At 44.0% G+C, this 16,656-nt stretch overlaps 1 protein-coding gene across 2 annotated transcripts; it reads left to right on the forward strand.

Annotated features, from left to right (window-relative positions):
* Positions 1-13,793: 13,793 nt before the first annotated feature.
* Positions 13,794-16,400, forward strand: LOC102139269 (tubulin beta-8 chain). Of its 2 annotated transcripts, none has more exons than XM_073995075.1 (4): positions 13,794-13,924; positions 14,390-14,498; positions 14,575-14,685; positions 15,172-16,400. In XM_073995075.1, the coding sequence occupies exon 4, from the start codon at positions 15,231-15,233 to the stop codon at positions 16,236-16,238; it is 1,008 nt and encodes a 335-aa protein (XP_073851176.1). In that variant the 5' UTR covers positions 13,794-13,924; positions 14,390-14,498; positions 14,575-14,685; positions 15,172-15,230; the 3' UTR covers positions 16,239-16,400. The 2 variants fall into 2 exon arrangements, with proteins under 2 accessions (XP_073851176.1, XP_015306987.3); XM_015451501.4 differs by lacking the exon at positions 13,794-13,924 and adding an exon at positions 13,960-14,150.
* Positions 16,401-16,656: the final 256 nt, after the last annotated feature.

Raw genomic sequence — 16,656 nt, forward strand, 5'->3', positions numbered from 1 at the left:
TAGAAATCAATTAAAAAATGAATTTCAGAAACTATACAAACACGTGGACATTAAACAATATGCTCTTGAATGATCAGTAGGTTAGTAAAAATATTAAGAAGAAAATGGAAAAATTTCTTGAAACAAATGATAACGGAAGCATAGCATAGCAAAACCTATGGAATATAGTAAAACAGGTACTATTATAAAAGGAAAATTTATAACTGTAAGTGCCTACATAAAAAGCAGAAAAGCTGCCAATAAATAACCTAACAATACATCTTAATTAACTAGAATAAAAAGGCGAAACCAAACTCAAAAGAAAAGAAATAATAAAAATCAGAGTGGAAAGAAAGCTAAAATGAAGAAATGCAAAAGATCAATGAAACAAAAAGTTGAATTTTTGAAAAGTAAAACAATTGACAAATATTTAGACAGGCTAACTAAAAAACAGAGAAGATACAAATTAATAAAATCAGAAGTGAAAAAGGAGACATTACAAGTAACACTTCAGAAAATCAAAGGATCATTAGTGGCTACTATGAGTAATTATTTGCCAACAAATTAGAAAACCTAGAGGAAATTAATTCTTAGATACACACAACATACCAAGAGTGAATTAGAAAAAAATCCAAAACCTGAACAGACCAATAACAAGTAACAAAATTAAAGCCATAATAAAAAAAGTCTATAGGACCAGACTGAAAAATAGAGAAAGAACATTTCCAAACTCATTCCTTGAGGCTAGGATTACACTGATATCAAAACAAGACAAAGATACATTTAAAAAGCAAACTACAGGCCCATATTTGAGAATACTGATGCAAAAATTTGCAAAAAAACTAGCAAACTGAATTAAACCATACATAAATAGGTAATTCATAATGACCAACTGGAATTTATCTCAGGGATGCAAGGATGGTTCAACATGCAAATCAATCAATGTGATATATCATATAAACAGAATGAAGGGGCCAGGTGCAGTGACTCATGCCTGTAATCCTGGCACTTTGGGAAGCTGAGGTGGGCGGACCACCTGAGGTCAGGAGTTCCAAACCAGCCTGGCCAACATGGCGAAACGCTATCTCTATTAAAAATACAAAATTAGCCAGGCGCTGTGCTGGGCATCTGTAATTCCAGCTACTTGGGAGGCTGAGGCAGGAGAATCGCTTGAACCCAGGAGGCAGAGGTTGCAGTGAGCTGAGATCATGCCATTGCACTCCAGCTTGGGTGACAGAGGAAGACTTTGTCTCAAAAAACAAAACAAAAAAAACCAGAATGAAGGAAAAAATCCATATAATCATTTCCATTATGCTAAAAAGTTATTTGATAAAATTTAATATTCTTTAATAATAAAAAAACCCTTTGAAAACTGGGTATGGGATGAACATATTTCAACATAATGAGTCATATGTGACAGACCCACAGCTAGTTTCATACTAAGTGGGGAAAAACTAAAAATCTTTCCTCTAAAATCTGGAAGATGACAAGAATATTCACTTTTACCGCTGTTATTCAACATAATTCTGAAAGTTCTATCTGGAGCAATCAGACAAGAGAAAGCAATAAAAAGCATCCCAACTGGAAAAGAAGTCAAATTATCATTTTTGTTGATGATATCATCTTATATTTGAAAAAACATAAAGACTCCTCTGATAGGGTTTCAATGTGTGTTCCCTCCCAAATCTCATATTTAAATGTAATTCTCAGTGTTGGAGGTGGGCCTGGTGAAAGGTGATTTAACCATCAGGGTGGATTACTCACAAATGGCTTAGCACCATCCCATTTGGTACTATCCACATGATAGGGAGTGAGCTCCCATAAGATCTGGTCATTTAAAAGCATGTAATGACTCTCCCCTCTGTTTTTCGCTCCTGCTTTTTGCTCTGTGATGGCAAGATTCTGTTTCAACTTCTGCCATGACTGTAAACTTCCAGAGGTCTCCCCAGAAGTGCATGCCAGTGCTATGCCTTCTCTACAGCCTGTAGAAGCATGAGTCACTTAAACCTCCTTTTTAAAAAATAAATTACCCAGTCTCAGGTATTTATAGCGATGCAAAAATAGCTTACTACAGAAAATTGGCACAAAGGAGTGGAAAATTGTTATAAGAATACCTGAAAATGTGGAATCAGCTTTGTAATTGGGTAAACAGGCAGAGGTTGGAAGAGTTTGTAGGACTCAGAAGAAGACAGAAAAATGAGGGAAAGTTGAGATTTTCTTAGAGACTGGTTGAATGGCTGTGACCAAAATGCTGATAGTGATCTGGACAGTGAAGACTGGCCTGAGGAGGTCTCAGATGAAAATTAGAAACTTATTAGGACCGAAGCAAAGGTCATGCATGTTGTCTTAGCAAAGTGGTTGGCTGAATTTTGGTCATGCCCTAGGGATATATAAAAGTTTGAGTTTGAAAGTGATGATTTAGGGTTTCTGCTGGAAAAATGTCTAAGCAGCAAAGCATTCAAGATGTGGCCTGGCTGCTTCTAACAACCTATGCTCACATATTGGAGCAAAAAAAGTAAGTTATAACTTATTTTTACTTACAAGGGAAGCATAGTGTAAAGCTTGAAAACTTTGCAGCCTGGTCATGTGGCAGAAAAGTAAGAAGCTTGTATAAGAGAGGAACTCAAGCAGGCTGTGGAGCAATCACTTGTTAGAGATAGTTGTATAATCTAAAAACAAAACAAAACAAAACAAAACAAAAAAACCAGCAAGTGTTGGTACCAAGACAATGGGAAAGGGGAATTGAAGGCATTTTAGAAATCTAAAAGGCAGGCCCCCATCAAAGGCCCTGAGGCCTAAAAGAATAGTTTCTGGGGTCAGGCCCAGGACCTGCTGCCTTGGGTAGCCTTGGAACATGGCTCCCTGCATCCTGGCCACTGCACTCCAGTCACTGCTTCAGAGGGTGCAAGCCATAAGCCTTGGTAGCTTTCATATGGTGTTAGACCTGTGGGTATACAAAATGCAAGAGTTGACACTTGGGAGCCTCCACCTTTACTTCAAAGAATGTATAAAAAAGCCAGGGTGTGCAGGCAGAAGCATGCTGCAGGGGTGGAGCCCTCATGGAGAACCTCTACTAAAACAATGCAGAGAAGAAATGTAGGGTTACAGTCCTGATGCGGGCTCCCCACTGGGGCATGGCCTAGTAGATCTGTGAGGAGAGGATCACTGTCCTCCAGACCCCAGAATGGTAGATATAGCTACAGCTTGCACCTTGCACCTGGAAAAGCTGGAAGCACACAATACCAGCCAGAGGCACACAACACCAGCCCATGAGAGCAGCTGTGGGGGCTGAACCATGCAAAGCCACAAGGTCTAAACATCCCAAGGCATTAGTGTGCCCTGGAAATGGGACATAGAGTCAAAAATAATTATTTTGGAGCCTTACAATTCAATAACCCCCTTTCTGGGTTTCAGACTTGCATGGGTCCTGTGGCCTCTTTCTTTTTGCTGATTTCTTCCTTTTAGAATAGGAGTATTTACCCAATGCCGATGCCTCATTTGTATCTTGGAAGTACCTAATTTGTTTTTTATTTTACAGGCTTATAGGAGGAATAAACTGGCTTTGTCTTAGATGAGGCTTTTGACTTTTGAGTTAAGGCTGAAATGAGTTAAGACTTTGAGAATTATTGGGAAGTCATGATTGTATTTTGAAATATGAGAAGGATATGAGATTTAGAATGGCCAGGGGCAAAATGATATGGTTTAGATGTGTGTTCCCACCAAAATCTTATATTGAAATGTAATCCTCAATGTTGGAAGTGGGCCTAGTAGGGAGGTGATTGAATCATGAGGGCAGGATTTCTATGAACAGTTTGGCATCATTTCCTTTCGTGCCATTCTCACAATAGTAAGTTTTCATGAGAGTTGGTTATCTAAAAGTGTGTGTACTACTTCCCCCTGCCCTCGCACTTACCATGGGATGTGCAAGCACCCAGATTTATTTTTCACCTTGATTGTCAGTTGTCAAAGGCTTCACCGGAAGCAGAAGCCAGTGCTATGTTTTCTGTACAGCCTGTGGAACCATGAGCCAATTAAACCTATTTCCTTTATAAATTAACCAGTCACCGATTATTTTTATAGCAATGTGAGAATGGCCTAATATATCCACCAAAAAGCTATTAGAAGTAATAACTTAAGTAAATTTGCAAAATACAAAATCAACATATACAAATCAGTAGGATTTCTGTATGCCAACCGTCAACAAATTGAAAAAGAATTCAAAAAAGTAATCCTATTTGCAATAGCCACAAATAAAACAAAATGTGTGGGAATTTACTATAGAAATAAAAGTTCTCAACAATTAAAAATGTAAAACACCCCCCGGGCGCGGTGGCTCATGCCTGTAATCCCAGCACTTTGGGAGGCCGAGGTGGGTGGATCACGAGGTCAGGAGATCGAGACCATCCTGGCTAACACAGTGAAACCCCGTCTCTACAAAAATACAAAAAATTAGCCAGGCATGGTAGCGGGCGCCTGTAGTCCCAGCTACTTGGGAGGCTGAGGCAGGAGTATGGCATGAACCCGGGAGGCGGAGCTTGCAGTGAGCCGAGATCGTGCCACTGCACTCCAGCCTGGGCAACAGAGCCAGACTCCACCTCAAAAAAAAAAAAAAAAAAAGTAAAACATTGATAAAAGAAATGAAAGAGAATGCAAAAAAGTGGAAAGATATTTCTATGTTCACAGATTGGAAGAATCAGTATTTTAAAAAATGTCCACGCAATCCAAAGCAATCTATACATTTCATGCCATCTCTATCAAAACAATGACATTCCTCACAGAAATAGAAAAAAAAATCTGAAATATACACCGAACCACAAAACACCATAATAATCAAAGTTACGCTAAGCATATAAACCAAAACTGGAGGAATCCCATTACCTGGTTTTAAATTATACTGTCAAGCTATAGTAATTAAAACAGCATGACACTAGAATAAAAACAGACATAAAGACAAATGGAATGAAATAGAGAACTGTTGATGTGTGCAGCACACCAACATGGCACAAGTATACATATGTAGCAAACCTGCACGTTATGCACATGTACCCTAGAACTTAAAGTATTAAAAAAAAAAAGGATGGTTAAAAAAAACCAAAACATAGTCAATTAATACATATTTTGTGTATGTATAAGGTACTATATTCCTACAATAAAATGTTACAAAAGCCAAAAAAAAAAAAAAGAAACAAACTCATACAGCTAAACTAAACTTATTTTCAATGAAAGTGTCAAGAACATACAACAAAAAATAAGACAGTTTCTGTAATAAATAGGGCTGGGAAAACTGGCAAGCCATAGGCAGAAGAATAAAACTAGAACCCTATTTCTTGCCACATACAAAAATCAAATTAAAATCAATTAAAGACTTAAACCTAACACCTCAAACTATCAAACTTTTACAAAAAAACATTGGGGAAACTCTTTAGGGCATTGGTTTAGGCAAAAATTTCTTAAATAATGCCCCATAAGCACAGACGACCGAAGCAAACATGGACAAATGGAATTACAGCAAGTCAGAAAGTTTTTTTAAAGTGAAGGAAACTTTATTATTGTTTCCTTAAACAAAGTGAAGAGAAAACCCACAGAATGGGAGAAAATATTTGTAAATTACCCATCTGAAAATCAATTAATAGCTACATGATGTGGTTAGGCTTTGTATCTCCACCCAAATCTCATACTGAATTGTAATCCCCAGATGTTGAGGGAGAGACCTGGTAGAAGGTGATTGGATCATGGGTGTGGTTCCCCCATGCTGTTCTTCTGATAATGAGTGAGTTCTCATGAGATCTGATGGTTTTATAAGGGGCTCTTCTCCCTTTGCTTCACATACATGCTCTGTCGCCTGCTGTCATGGAAGAGGTGCCTGCTTCCCCATCTGCCATGATTGTAAGTTTCCTGAGGCCTCCCCAGCCATGTGGAACTGTGACTCAATTAAACCTATTTCCTTTATAAATTACCCAGTCTCACCAGGTGCATTGGCTCATGCCTGTAATCCCAGTGCTTTGGGAGACCGAGGTGGGTGGATCACGAGGTCAGGAGTTCAAGACCAGCCTGCCCAAGATGGTGAAACTCCATCTCTACTAAAAATACAAAACCTAGCTGGGCATGGCGGCAGGTGCCTGTAATCCCAGCTACTCAAGAGGCTGAGGCAGAGAATTGCTTGAACCCGGGAGATGGAGGTTGCAGTGAACTGAGATCGTGCCAGTGTACTCCAGCCTGGGTGACAGAGCAAGACTTCGTCTCAATAAATAAATAGATAAATAACCCAGTCTCAGTTTTTTTATAGCAGTGCAGAAACAGACTAATACACTACAATATATTAAGTTCAAAAATTCTATAGAAGAAAATGTAGTAGCCGGGCACGGTGGCTCACGCCTGTAATCCCAGCACTTTGGGAGGCCAAGGTGGGTGGATCACAAAACCAGGAGTTCGAGACCAGCCTGGCCAATATGGTGAAACCCTGTCTCTACTAAAAATACAAAAATTAGCCGGGTGTGGCGGTGGACGCCTGTAGTCCCAGCTACTTGGGAGGCTGAGGCAGGAGAATTGCTTGAACCTGGGAGGCAGAGGTTGCAGTGAGCCGAGATTGGGCCACTGCACTCCAGCCTAGGAGACACAGCAAGACTCTATCTCAAAAAAAAAAAAAAAAAAAAAAAAAAGAAAGAAAGAAAAAAATGTAGTAATCCAAAGAAAGAGTGGACAAAAATTTAAATGAACACTTATGAAAAGAAGACATACAAATGGCAACAGGCAAATGAAAAGGTGCTCCACATTACTGATCATCATAGAAATGCAAATCAAACCCAAAATGAGATACCATTTCACGCCAGTTAAGGTGGCTTTTATCCAGAAGTCAGTCAAAAACAAATGTTGCTAATAGCCAAGATTTGGAAGAGACCTAAATGTCCATCAACAGATGACTGGATAGAGAAAATGTGGCATATGTACACAATGGAGTATGATTCAGCTATAAGAAAGAATGAGAGTCTGACATTTGCAGTAACATAAATGGACCTGAAAGTCTTTAGGCTAAGTGAAATAAGTCAGGCACAGAAAGACAAATGTCACATGTTCTCACTTATTTGTGGGTGCTAAAATTCAAAACAATTGGTGTCATAGAGATAGAGAATATAAGGATGGTTACCAGAGGCTGGGAAGGGCAGTGAGGGAACAGGGGGTTAGTGGGGATGCTAAATGGGTAAAATAAAATTGTTAGAAAGAATGAATAAGACAGTATTTGATAGCACAACAGGGTGATTATAGTCAAAAACAATTTAATTATACATTTTATAAAAACTAAAATAGGATAATTGGACTGTTTATAACACAAGCTATAAATGCTTGAGGGGATGGATACCCCGTTTTTTATTATGTATTACTCATTGCACACCTGTATCAAAGTATGTCATGTACCCCCATAAATATATACACCAACAATGTACCCACAAAAATAAATTAACAATTAAAATTAAAACCAAAGGGAAGAGAGTATAATGAGGCATGTGTGACCCATGGCTTGAACTAGCTTTTCAGGTTAACTTTGGAATGTCCTTATCCAAGAAGAGGGGTCCATTTAGTCAATAGGGGCTTAGAAATTAATTTTTAGTTTATAAGTGGAAAAAAGAAAGATTTTTAATCCTGAGCCACAGCTCTCAGTCAATCAATCCCTGCAGGGAACCCTGTTCTTTACTCTGGGGATAAACACTAGTTTTCTTCTTCACAGAATAACACCACATTTCAAAATGAAGGGAAACATCTTGAAACTAAGAAGTACAGCCTTATTAAATTTGATTTGGTTTCCTTTGTAATTAATCACGTGTGTTCCAGAGTCTGTCTTCAGTCTTCTCCTAGTTCAGGCCCATGATCTCAGGCCCATGATAAATTTGCTCAGCTCCTTGCTCAACAGCAAGAAATCAGTTTGAATTATTTAAAAACCTCATTGTGGCTGGGAGCGGTGGCTCAAGCCTGCAATCCCAGCAATTTGGGAGGCCAAAGTGGGCAGATCACTTCTTGTCAGGGGTATGAGACCAGCCTGGCCAACAGAGTGAAACCCCATCTCTACTGAAGACACAAAAATTAGCTGGGTGTGGTGATTCATGCCTGTAATCTCAACTACTTGGGAAGCTGAGGCAGAAGAATCCCTTGAACCCGGGAGGCAGAGGTTTCAGTGAGCCAAGATGGTGTACTGCACTCCAGCCTGGGCAACAGAGCAAGACTCTGTCTCAAAATAATAAAAAATAAATAAATAAATAAATAAATAAATATAAAAATCTCATTGTGTTTCAAACAAAATTTCTTTTGCATATCAACTTGCATATTACCTATAATCATTTTGTTTATATCCAATCCTGAGAAATCTTTGAGGACTAATTTCACTCTTTTCTGCCATTTTGGTAAACATACCAAATGCCATCAAACAAAATGCACAAAATTCCTAAGAAATACATTTTATCTTTGAGGAGGAGACTTGCGGTGTTAGAGGAACTCATGGTTACCAAGCTTCTAGTTTAATAAACATGACTAGAATACTCTGTCTTAATATGAGTAGCTAGGTACCCACAAGGCATTTAGAAGGATAACACTTATGGTCTGAAAATAGCCACATTTTTTAGCTGGCCACATATTACAATTGCAGAATATTTTTGGCCATACAAGACATCTTCCACCAAGCCTCAAAAACATATGTCTTAGAAGTGCAGCATTTTTTCTTAAAGATAATATTAATGAGCTAGCTTAGGTCAACAGGTTAATGGTCATTGTTTTTGTTTTTGTTTTTGTTTTGAGACGGAGTCTCGCTCTGTCGCCCAGGCTGGAGTGCAGTGGCCGGATCTCAGCTCACTGCAAGCTCCGCCTCCCGGGTTCATGCCATTCTCCTGCCTCAGCCTCCCGAGTAGCTGGGACTACGGGCGCCCGCCACCACCCCCGGCTAATTTTTTGTATTTTTAGTAGAGACAGGGTTTCATCGTGTTAGCCAGGATGGTCTCGATCTCCTGACCTCGTGATCCACCCATCTCGGCCTCCCAAAGTGCTGGGATTACAGGCTTGAGCCACCGCGCCCGGCCCGAATGGTCATTGTTAAAACCAATAGCCCCAACTTTAGTGAGTACATCTGCACCTTTCAAGTTTAATTGTAACTCTTTCTCTTTATAGTTACTTATAAGTGGAGACACTAACAAAAGACAATGCATTCCTGCTCTTGTTTTCTGAGGATGTCCAACTCTGTAATGGAGTCATTTCTAATAAACTTGCTTCCTTCACTGTGCTCTCTGACTCACCTCAAATTTTTTCCTGCATAAGATCTAAGAATCCTACTTTGTGATTTGTATCAGGACCCTCTTTTCCAGCAACATCTTTCGGCAACACCATGAAGGGACACCAAGACAAGACCCCCACTCCAAGGAAAACAATCCACACAGAATCAATCGGCTGGCAAGTGGGCCGTCTTTTGGAGTCGTGAAGCCATTCAGGTGGGCAAGAACGATTATCCACTATTACTTCAGTGAGAGGCCCTAGGGTATAAGGTTAGGGTGAGAGACTCAGCCCGAAGTTAGAGACCTGGGGGTGTCATCCTCAGATTAGAGGCCAAGCTCACAAGGTTAGGGGCCCTGGGGTATACTGAGAAGAATGGATTTGGCTAAAGAAGATGTTTGCCAAGTTCTCTTTTTGGACTGTCCACCTTGTGCTCTCTGTCCCTCACCTGAGTGCTCTGCATCTTGTCACCTTTCTGCTCACCGCCTCTGTTTTGTAGTAGCCCGGAGGCTGCCACAGGAAAGAGGCCCCAAACAGTTTAGCTTTTACTTTCCTTAAGGATCCTCTGACTTTTAGCTGATTGCTTATTTAATTTGCCACTGGTCCAAGTGACACTGAAAAAAAGGGATGTCTCGGAATCTAGTATTTTTGTACCTTAATTATCAGAAACGATCAGCAATAACCTCTCCATCATTATGACTAGGAGTTGAAATGTGGCATTTCACAGCCCTGCATGATAGGATCAGATCTGCCTGTTTAGTGACAGCCTCTTTTATGACAACCCCCTGTAAACAGCCTCAAGATGGAGAATGTGAGACTTTTTCTTAACAGTTTTCTCTCATTTCTTAACCATAAGGTCATCTTTGATGAGCTGGTATAGGGCAGCTGGACCCTACTTTCTAAACCCAGCACGTCACTTTTTTCCTGAGAGAGTTTTGTCGTAGCAGTGTGAAAATGGACCAATACATTACAACATACAAGTTACAGCCTTCCCATTCCCCTCCCCCTTTTTTTGCAGCTTAATTTGTTTTATAGAAGAGAAACTAAGAAACTAAATGGGAGGAAATACTTTACATACAGGCTTCTCTGATACTTGGTCAAGATAAAAAGTTAAAATGGGCTTCTATATGTTTGATGGAGGAAAAGACAAAATAGGGATGGCACATAATTGATTACCCTTCTAATGCAAGTGCCTCTTAATATTAGGCTTTTCTTAGCTGGGGCTGAACTCTCCCCTGCCAGTCCGAGCACCCCGTAAAAACACAGACTCCTTCCAGTTCTGGTGAGGTGTGCAACATGTTATTAATTTCTTCTGGTTTTCCAGAGTTATCTAGTGTCCGGGCATCATCTTCTCCCTGCCCTTCGAGTCCTGTCTTACATACATACCCCACTCTCGAAACACCTGAGCTTCACCAGAACAACATGCGGCAGGGCCTCTTATCAGCTGGCAAAGTTGAATGTTTGCCCTCTCTGGGAAGTGACAGATGATAATAGGGACACTATATAGGTATATGGACCCTTTTCTATATCTGAATTAGCCATATGCAAGGAAAAACTAAAACAGCTTTCAGAGGTTCCAGGAAAATTCACAGACAAATTTGAAAGGCTAACCTTGATGTATGATCTGAGCAGGCAAGATTTGCATATATTTGTGTTTACCTGCTGCGTGGTAGAAAAGCAGTGTATTACGGGAGTGGTTAGTGCACATGCTAACAGGGTGGCAGCCTGCAACCAGGGACATGACACCTATCAAGTAGGAGGCACAGCAGTGCCTGACTAGGACCCCAAAGAGAACTAGAATCTAGAAAAGAGAAATGAATTGGGAAGAAAGTGGGATATATAGAGAAAAAATTATGATCATTTGACTCCTTGAAGGAATCAAAAAAAGTGTGATAAAGCTTTTTGATTTTTACAAAGTCTGGAAAATTACTCAGGGAAAAGATGAAAACCTAGCCTTATTACAAGGGTGGATAATATAGGCTTTCAGGGAATACACTAACACTGACCCTGACTCCAAGAAGGGACAGGCATTGCTAGGAGTTTATTTTATAGCCCAGTCTGCTTCTGATATCTGCAGGAAGCCGCCAAAAGCAGCCTTAGCCTTCCAGACTCCCGTGGTTCAGATTTTAGACTTGGATTCTGCAGTTTTCCATCACAGGAATAGGGCAGAGAAAACATAAAATAAAGCAAATCTCCCAAGAGGCCCAGCTTCTAGCTGAAGCCTGTGCTCTCCACCATTTCAGAGGCAGCCCCTTAACCCCTGGCCCTCGCAGAGGAAGTGAGAAGGTAAAAGTCCCAGTCCGTGCCTCTGGGCCACTGTGCCTTGGATATCAACCAATGTGCCTTCTGTAAAAAGGTCGGCCACTGCCGAAGGAAATGCACTGTGCTTCCAAGGGAGCCATCATCAAAGCCCAGCAGACTCAAAAGTGGTAGGGCCTGATGCTTCCTACCTCCGCTCCCATTGCACTGTTAGCTATCGAGAGATGGAGGAGCCTCAGGTGACTCTTGAAGTGGCAGGTAGGAGCATTAACTTCTTATTAGGTGTGGGAGCAGATGACTCTGTCCTGATTCAATACAAGGGGCTCCTGTCTTCTCATGATGGCCAAGCCCAAAAACACTGCTTTTCACATCTTCTAAGTTGTCTTCCAGGGGCTCTGGGTTTCTCATCTGCCTTTTTAGTACTGTCTGAATACCTGACCTCTTACTGGGGAGAGGTTTATTGACTCAGACCAAGTGATGGTCACCCTCACAGATCAAAAAGCATAGAAAGTGTTACTTTTGTTCCTGACCCCTCAGGGGAAAAAAAAAGTTAAGAATGAGCTGTCACATTTACCACCTGAGGTGTTGTCTCAAGTAAATCTTGAGGTTTGGGCCACGCAGGCTCTGGGAAATGCACTAAACCCCTCCCCCATTCAAATCCAACTTGAGCCTCGTGCTCCTCGCCCTCAAGGATTTATTTTTTATGTCTCAAAAATAAATAAACCATCAGATCCCATGAGGCTTATTCACTGCCACAAGAACAGCATGGGAAAGACCCATCCCCCGATTCGATTACCTCCCACTGGGTCCCTCCCATGATATATGGGAATTATGGGAGCTACAATTCAAGATAAGATTTGACTGTGGACACAGCCAAAGCACATCACAGGTTATGAAACAAATTTATTTAGGAGGCCAGACTTAAGAGAGATGAATCCCTTGACCATCCCAAGGAAGAGTGGTTAACAGATGCAAGTTGTTTTATGCATCAGGAAAACAGGAGGGTTAGATATACCATTATTAGTCAGCACAAGAGAATCAAGGCACAAGCCTTGCTGGCCTCTACCTCAGCTCAAAAAGCTGAGTTAATTGAACTTACCAGGCCCCTGCAGTTGGGAAAGGATTTAAAAGTTAACATTTACGCTGATTCCAAGTATGATTTTTTAGTGCTTCATGCTTATGCTGCAGTTTGGAATGGGTAGGGACTCCTGACCCCCAAGGGCTTTTCCATACAACATCATTCAGATTTCGAGCTTGTTAGAATGCTGCTTTGCTGCCAAAAAGTGACTATAATTAATTGCAGAGGACATCAAAAGAGAGACCGACCATGTAAAAGGAAATGCCCTTGTAGATGCCACAGCCAAGGCCCCTGCACTGAAAGGGCCAATGAAGCTTATGGGCTTGCTGGTCAGCATGCATAGAACTGGGCCAGAATACTCTGAAGAACAAAAATGGGCCAGAGATTGCATTTCAGTCCAGGGCCCCTCTGGCTGACTGAAGGATGGTAACAAATTACTAATGCCAAGTACCAATCATAGGAATATAATTCAGCACTTTCATGATTCTTTTCACCCTAGAAGGGATAGTTTCTGTTAATGTCTCATTTGTTTATGGGGTAAATATTTTCAAGACACTAAAACAGGTGTCTCAGCACCGAGAGCTCTGTGCCTGACATGACCCAAACGGCCAGCAATTTTCTCCTTCTCCAGTTAAACCTGTCCAAAAATTGAGGAACCTATCCAGGTGAGAACCGGCAACTCTAATTTACTCAGCTGCCTTTCTGCAGGAGATTCAAATATTTGCTAATGCTCACTGATACCTTCACTGGTTAGATCGAGGCATTCCCCACCCCATCTGAAAAATGTTTATCAGAAGAAATAACTCCTCAGTTTCGGAAATCTAAAAGCCTGCAAAGTGACAAGGGCGCATCTTTCACAGCAGGTGTATCCCAACACCTATCCTCAGCTTGAAGAATCCAATATGACCTTCACTCTGCGTGGAGACTGTGGTCCTCTGGAAAGGTGAAAGGGCTAATCCTACTCTAAAGAAGACTCTAGCTAAATTAGAGGCCTGACTATCTCTAACACCCATAGCTTACTGCAGGTTTGAACTGCTCCAAAGTAAAACTTATAATGAAGTCCTGTTAACATAGGGAAGGCCTTTCCTAACCACAGATCTCCTAATAGATGAAAAGACTCATCAATTACAAAAATATGTCATCAATCTAGGACAGGTGCAAGGCACTCTGTGAGTGTGGAAACAAGAGTCCTCCCCTCCCACATGGGAGGAAAATTCAGTTTCGGGTCAGCTAGGGATTTAGTCTTAGTAAAGACGTGGGAGGAAGTTCTCCAGCTGACCAGCTTTCCCCAACGTGGAAAGGACCGCAGCAGGGACACCTGAGCTCCCCAACAGACGTTCAACGCCAAGGGACTCACAGGTGGGTACACCTGTGTGGAAGTCAAGCTGCTGCTTATTCTGGGAGCCCGATGCGAGGCTGGGGGAGGTGGGCGCGGGGCTATTTCAGCGTTGGCGGAGGGCGGGCTGGGTCACTGCGCATCTGCTCCTCCTCCTCGCGTCTCTCCTGCCGCCCTGATCCCGCCTTAGCCATGCGGGAGATCGTGCTCACGCAGGCCGGGCAGTGCGGGAACCAGATTGGCGCCAAGGTTGGCAGCGGGGCCTCTGAGGGCCCAGCTCGGGTCTGCGGGTGGCCAGGGAAGATGTTGGCAGTGGCGGGGGCGGGTCCCTGCCGGGGACGCGGTGGGACTGGGCGGCTGGCGAGGCGGCCGGGGTGGACCCAGGGACACGGCGGCCTAGGGATGGGGGTGCGGAGGGTGGGGGTGGGAGAGGAGATGGGGCACCCCCGTGACTGGCCCTGGCCTGTCCGGCCCCTCCCGTCTCGCAGTTCTGGGAGGTGATCTCTGATGAACACGCCATCGACTCCGCGGGCACCTGCCACGGGGACAGCCGCCTGCAGCTGGAGCGCATCGACCTGTACTACAACGAGGCCTGCGGTGAGACCCCGACCTTCCCCACCGCCCTCCTGGGAACGCGGCCCTCCCCTCGCTCATGCCCTCCCGCCCCTCTCAGGTGGCAGGTACGTGCCCCGCGCTGTGCTGGTGGATCTGGAGCCGGGCACCCTGGACTCTGTGCGCTCGGGGCCCTTCGGGCAGATCTTCAGGCCGGACAACTTCATCTTTGGTGAGCTGTGGGCGAGGACTGGGGTGAGGTTCCTTAGCCGCTCAAAATCTAGGAGTGCCCCAAGGTCGTCGCCGTGGGAACCGTGGATCCAGGGCCCCTGAACACCCTCCTATTCTCCGAGTCAAGTCGCTCCAACTGCCTCCTAAACGGGCTTTGGGAGGAAGGCCCAGGTGTCTCCTCAAGGTCAAGAGCTACTGATGTCAACTCCCTTCAGGGAGCTGAGCTGGGGCTGTGGCTACTGCCTTCCCTGAAAATGGGCAGGAGCCACCTGCAGGGAGGTCTGTTAGCCTGTCTCAGGTTTGACTCCTGACTTAATTTCTAACAGGGGAGGCTGCTGCCCTGTAACTCTGGGGGAGGGGTTTCATTTGCTCACCTGTAGGGAGAACGCTGCGCTCACCTCATGTGACACTTGGCCCTTTTTGCATTATGGTGACCACTGATGACCGTATACCTGGCCATCGAGTGACTGGCTGTACTGTCTTACAGGTCAGTGTGGGGCCGGAAACAACTGGGCCAGGGGACACTACACAGAAGGCGCGGAGCTGATGGAGTCAGTGATGGACGTTGTCAGAAAGGAGGCTGAGAGCTGTGACTGCCTGCAGGGTTTCCAGCTGACCCACTCCCTGGGTGGGGGGACGGGGTCTGGGATGGGTACCCTTCTGCTCAGTAAGATCCGGGAGGAGTACCCAGACAGGATAATGAACACATTCAGCATCCTGCCCTCGCCCAGGGTGTCAGACACGGTGGTGGAGCCCTACAACGCCACCCTCTCGGTCCACCAGCTCATAGAAAATGCAGACGAGACCTTCTGTATAGACAACGAAGCGTTATACGACATCTGTTCCAGGACCCTGAAACTGCCCACGCCCACCTACGGTGACCTGAACCACCTGGTGTCTGCCACCATGAGCGGGGTCACCACGTGCCTGCGCTTCCCAGGCCAGCTGAATGCTGACCTGTGGAAGCTGGCCGTGAACATGGTTCCATTTCCCCGGCTGCATTTCTTTATGCCCGGCTTTGCCCCACTGACCAGCCGGGGCAGCCAGCAGTACCGGGCCCTGACGGTGGCTGAGCTTACGCAGCAGATGTTTGATGCTAGGAATATGATGGCAGCTTGTGACCCCCGTCATGGCCGCTACCTAACGGCGGCTGCCATTTTCAGGGGTCGCATGCCCATGAAGAAGGTGGATGAACAAATGTTCAACATTCAAAATAAGAACAGCAGCTACTTTGCTGACTGGCTCCCCCACAATGTCAAAACAGCCATCTGTGACATCCCACCCCGGGGGCTAAAAATGTCAGCCACCTTCATTGGGAACAACACGGCCATCCAGGAGCTCTTCAAGCGTGTCTCAGAGCAGTTTACAGCAATGTTCCGGCGCAAGGCCTTCCTCCATTGGTATACCGGCGAGGGGATGGATGAGATGGAATTTACGGAGGCGGAGAGCAACATGAACGACCTGGTTTCTGAGTATCAACAGTATCAGGATGCCACAGCCGAGGAGGAGGAGTTTGAGGAATATGCTGAGGAGGAGGAGGAGGAGGAGGCCTAGAACTTTCCTTTTCTAGGTAAAGGGGGGAAGCAGTGTGGATTCTTTACTGTGTTCTGACTGCCATGTGTCACTACGCACTTGTTCGTGTCTTCACCTCTCCTCCTGCTGCATTTTAAAGCATTTTTATAGTATGATTTTGCCTAATAAAGTATTCTCATAGCATCTGGCTTCACCTCCAACTTCTATCTATGGGCCCCCCTCTGGCTACGGCTGCCAGATTTGCGTGGTTGTCCTGCAAGGCTGAAGCTGTCTGGGTTTGTCACGTGCCCCGGAACAAGCATTCCAGTGGCTCCAGGAGGGGTCGGCATGGGCTGTGGACATGGCAGGCGGGCTTCACATGAACCTGGAGATGCCCTGGGCCTTGGGCGGCCACGTGGTGGAAAACCTGTTCTGAAGGCAAGCCTTGGCTTATCCCATG

The sequence above is a fragment of the Macaca fascicularis genome, chromosome 6, assembly GCF_037993035.2.
Source record: "Macaca fascicularis isolate 582-1 chromosome 6, T2T-MFA8v1.1".
NCBI lineage: Eukaryota > Metazoa > Chordata > Mammalia > Primates > Cercopithecidae > Macaca > Macaca fascicularis.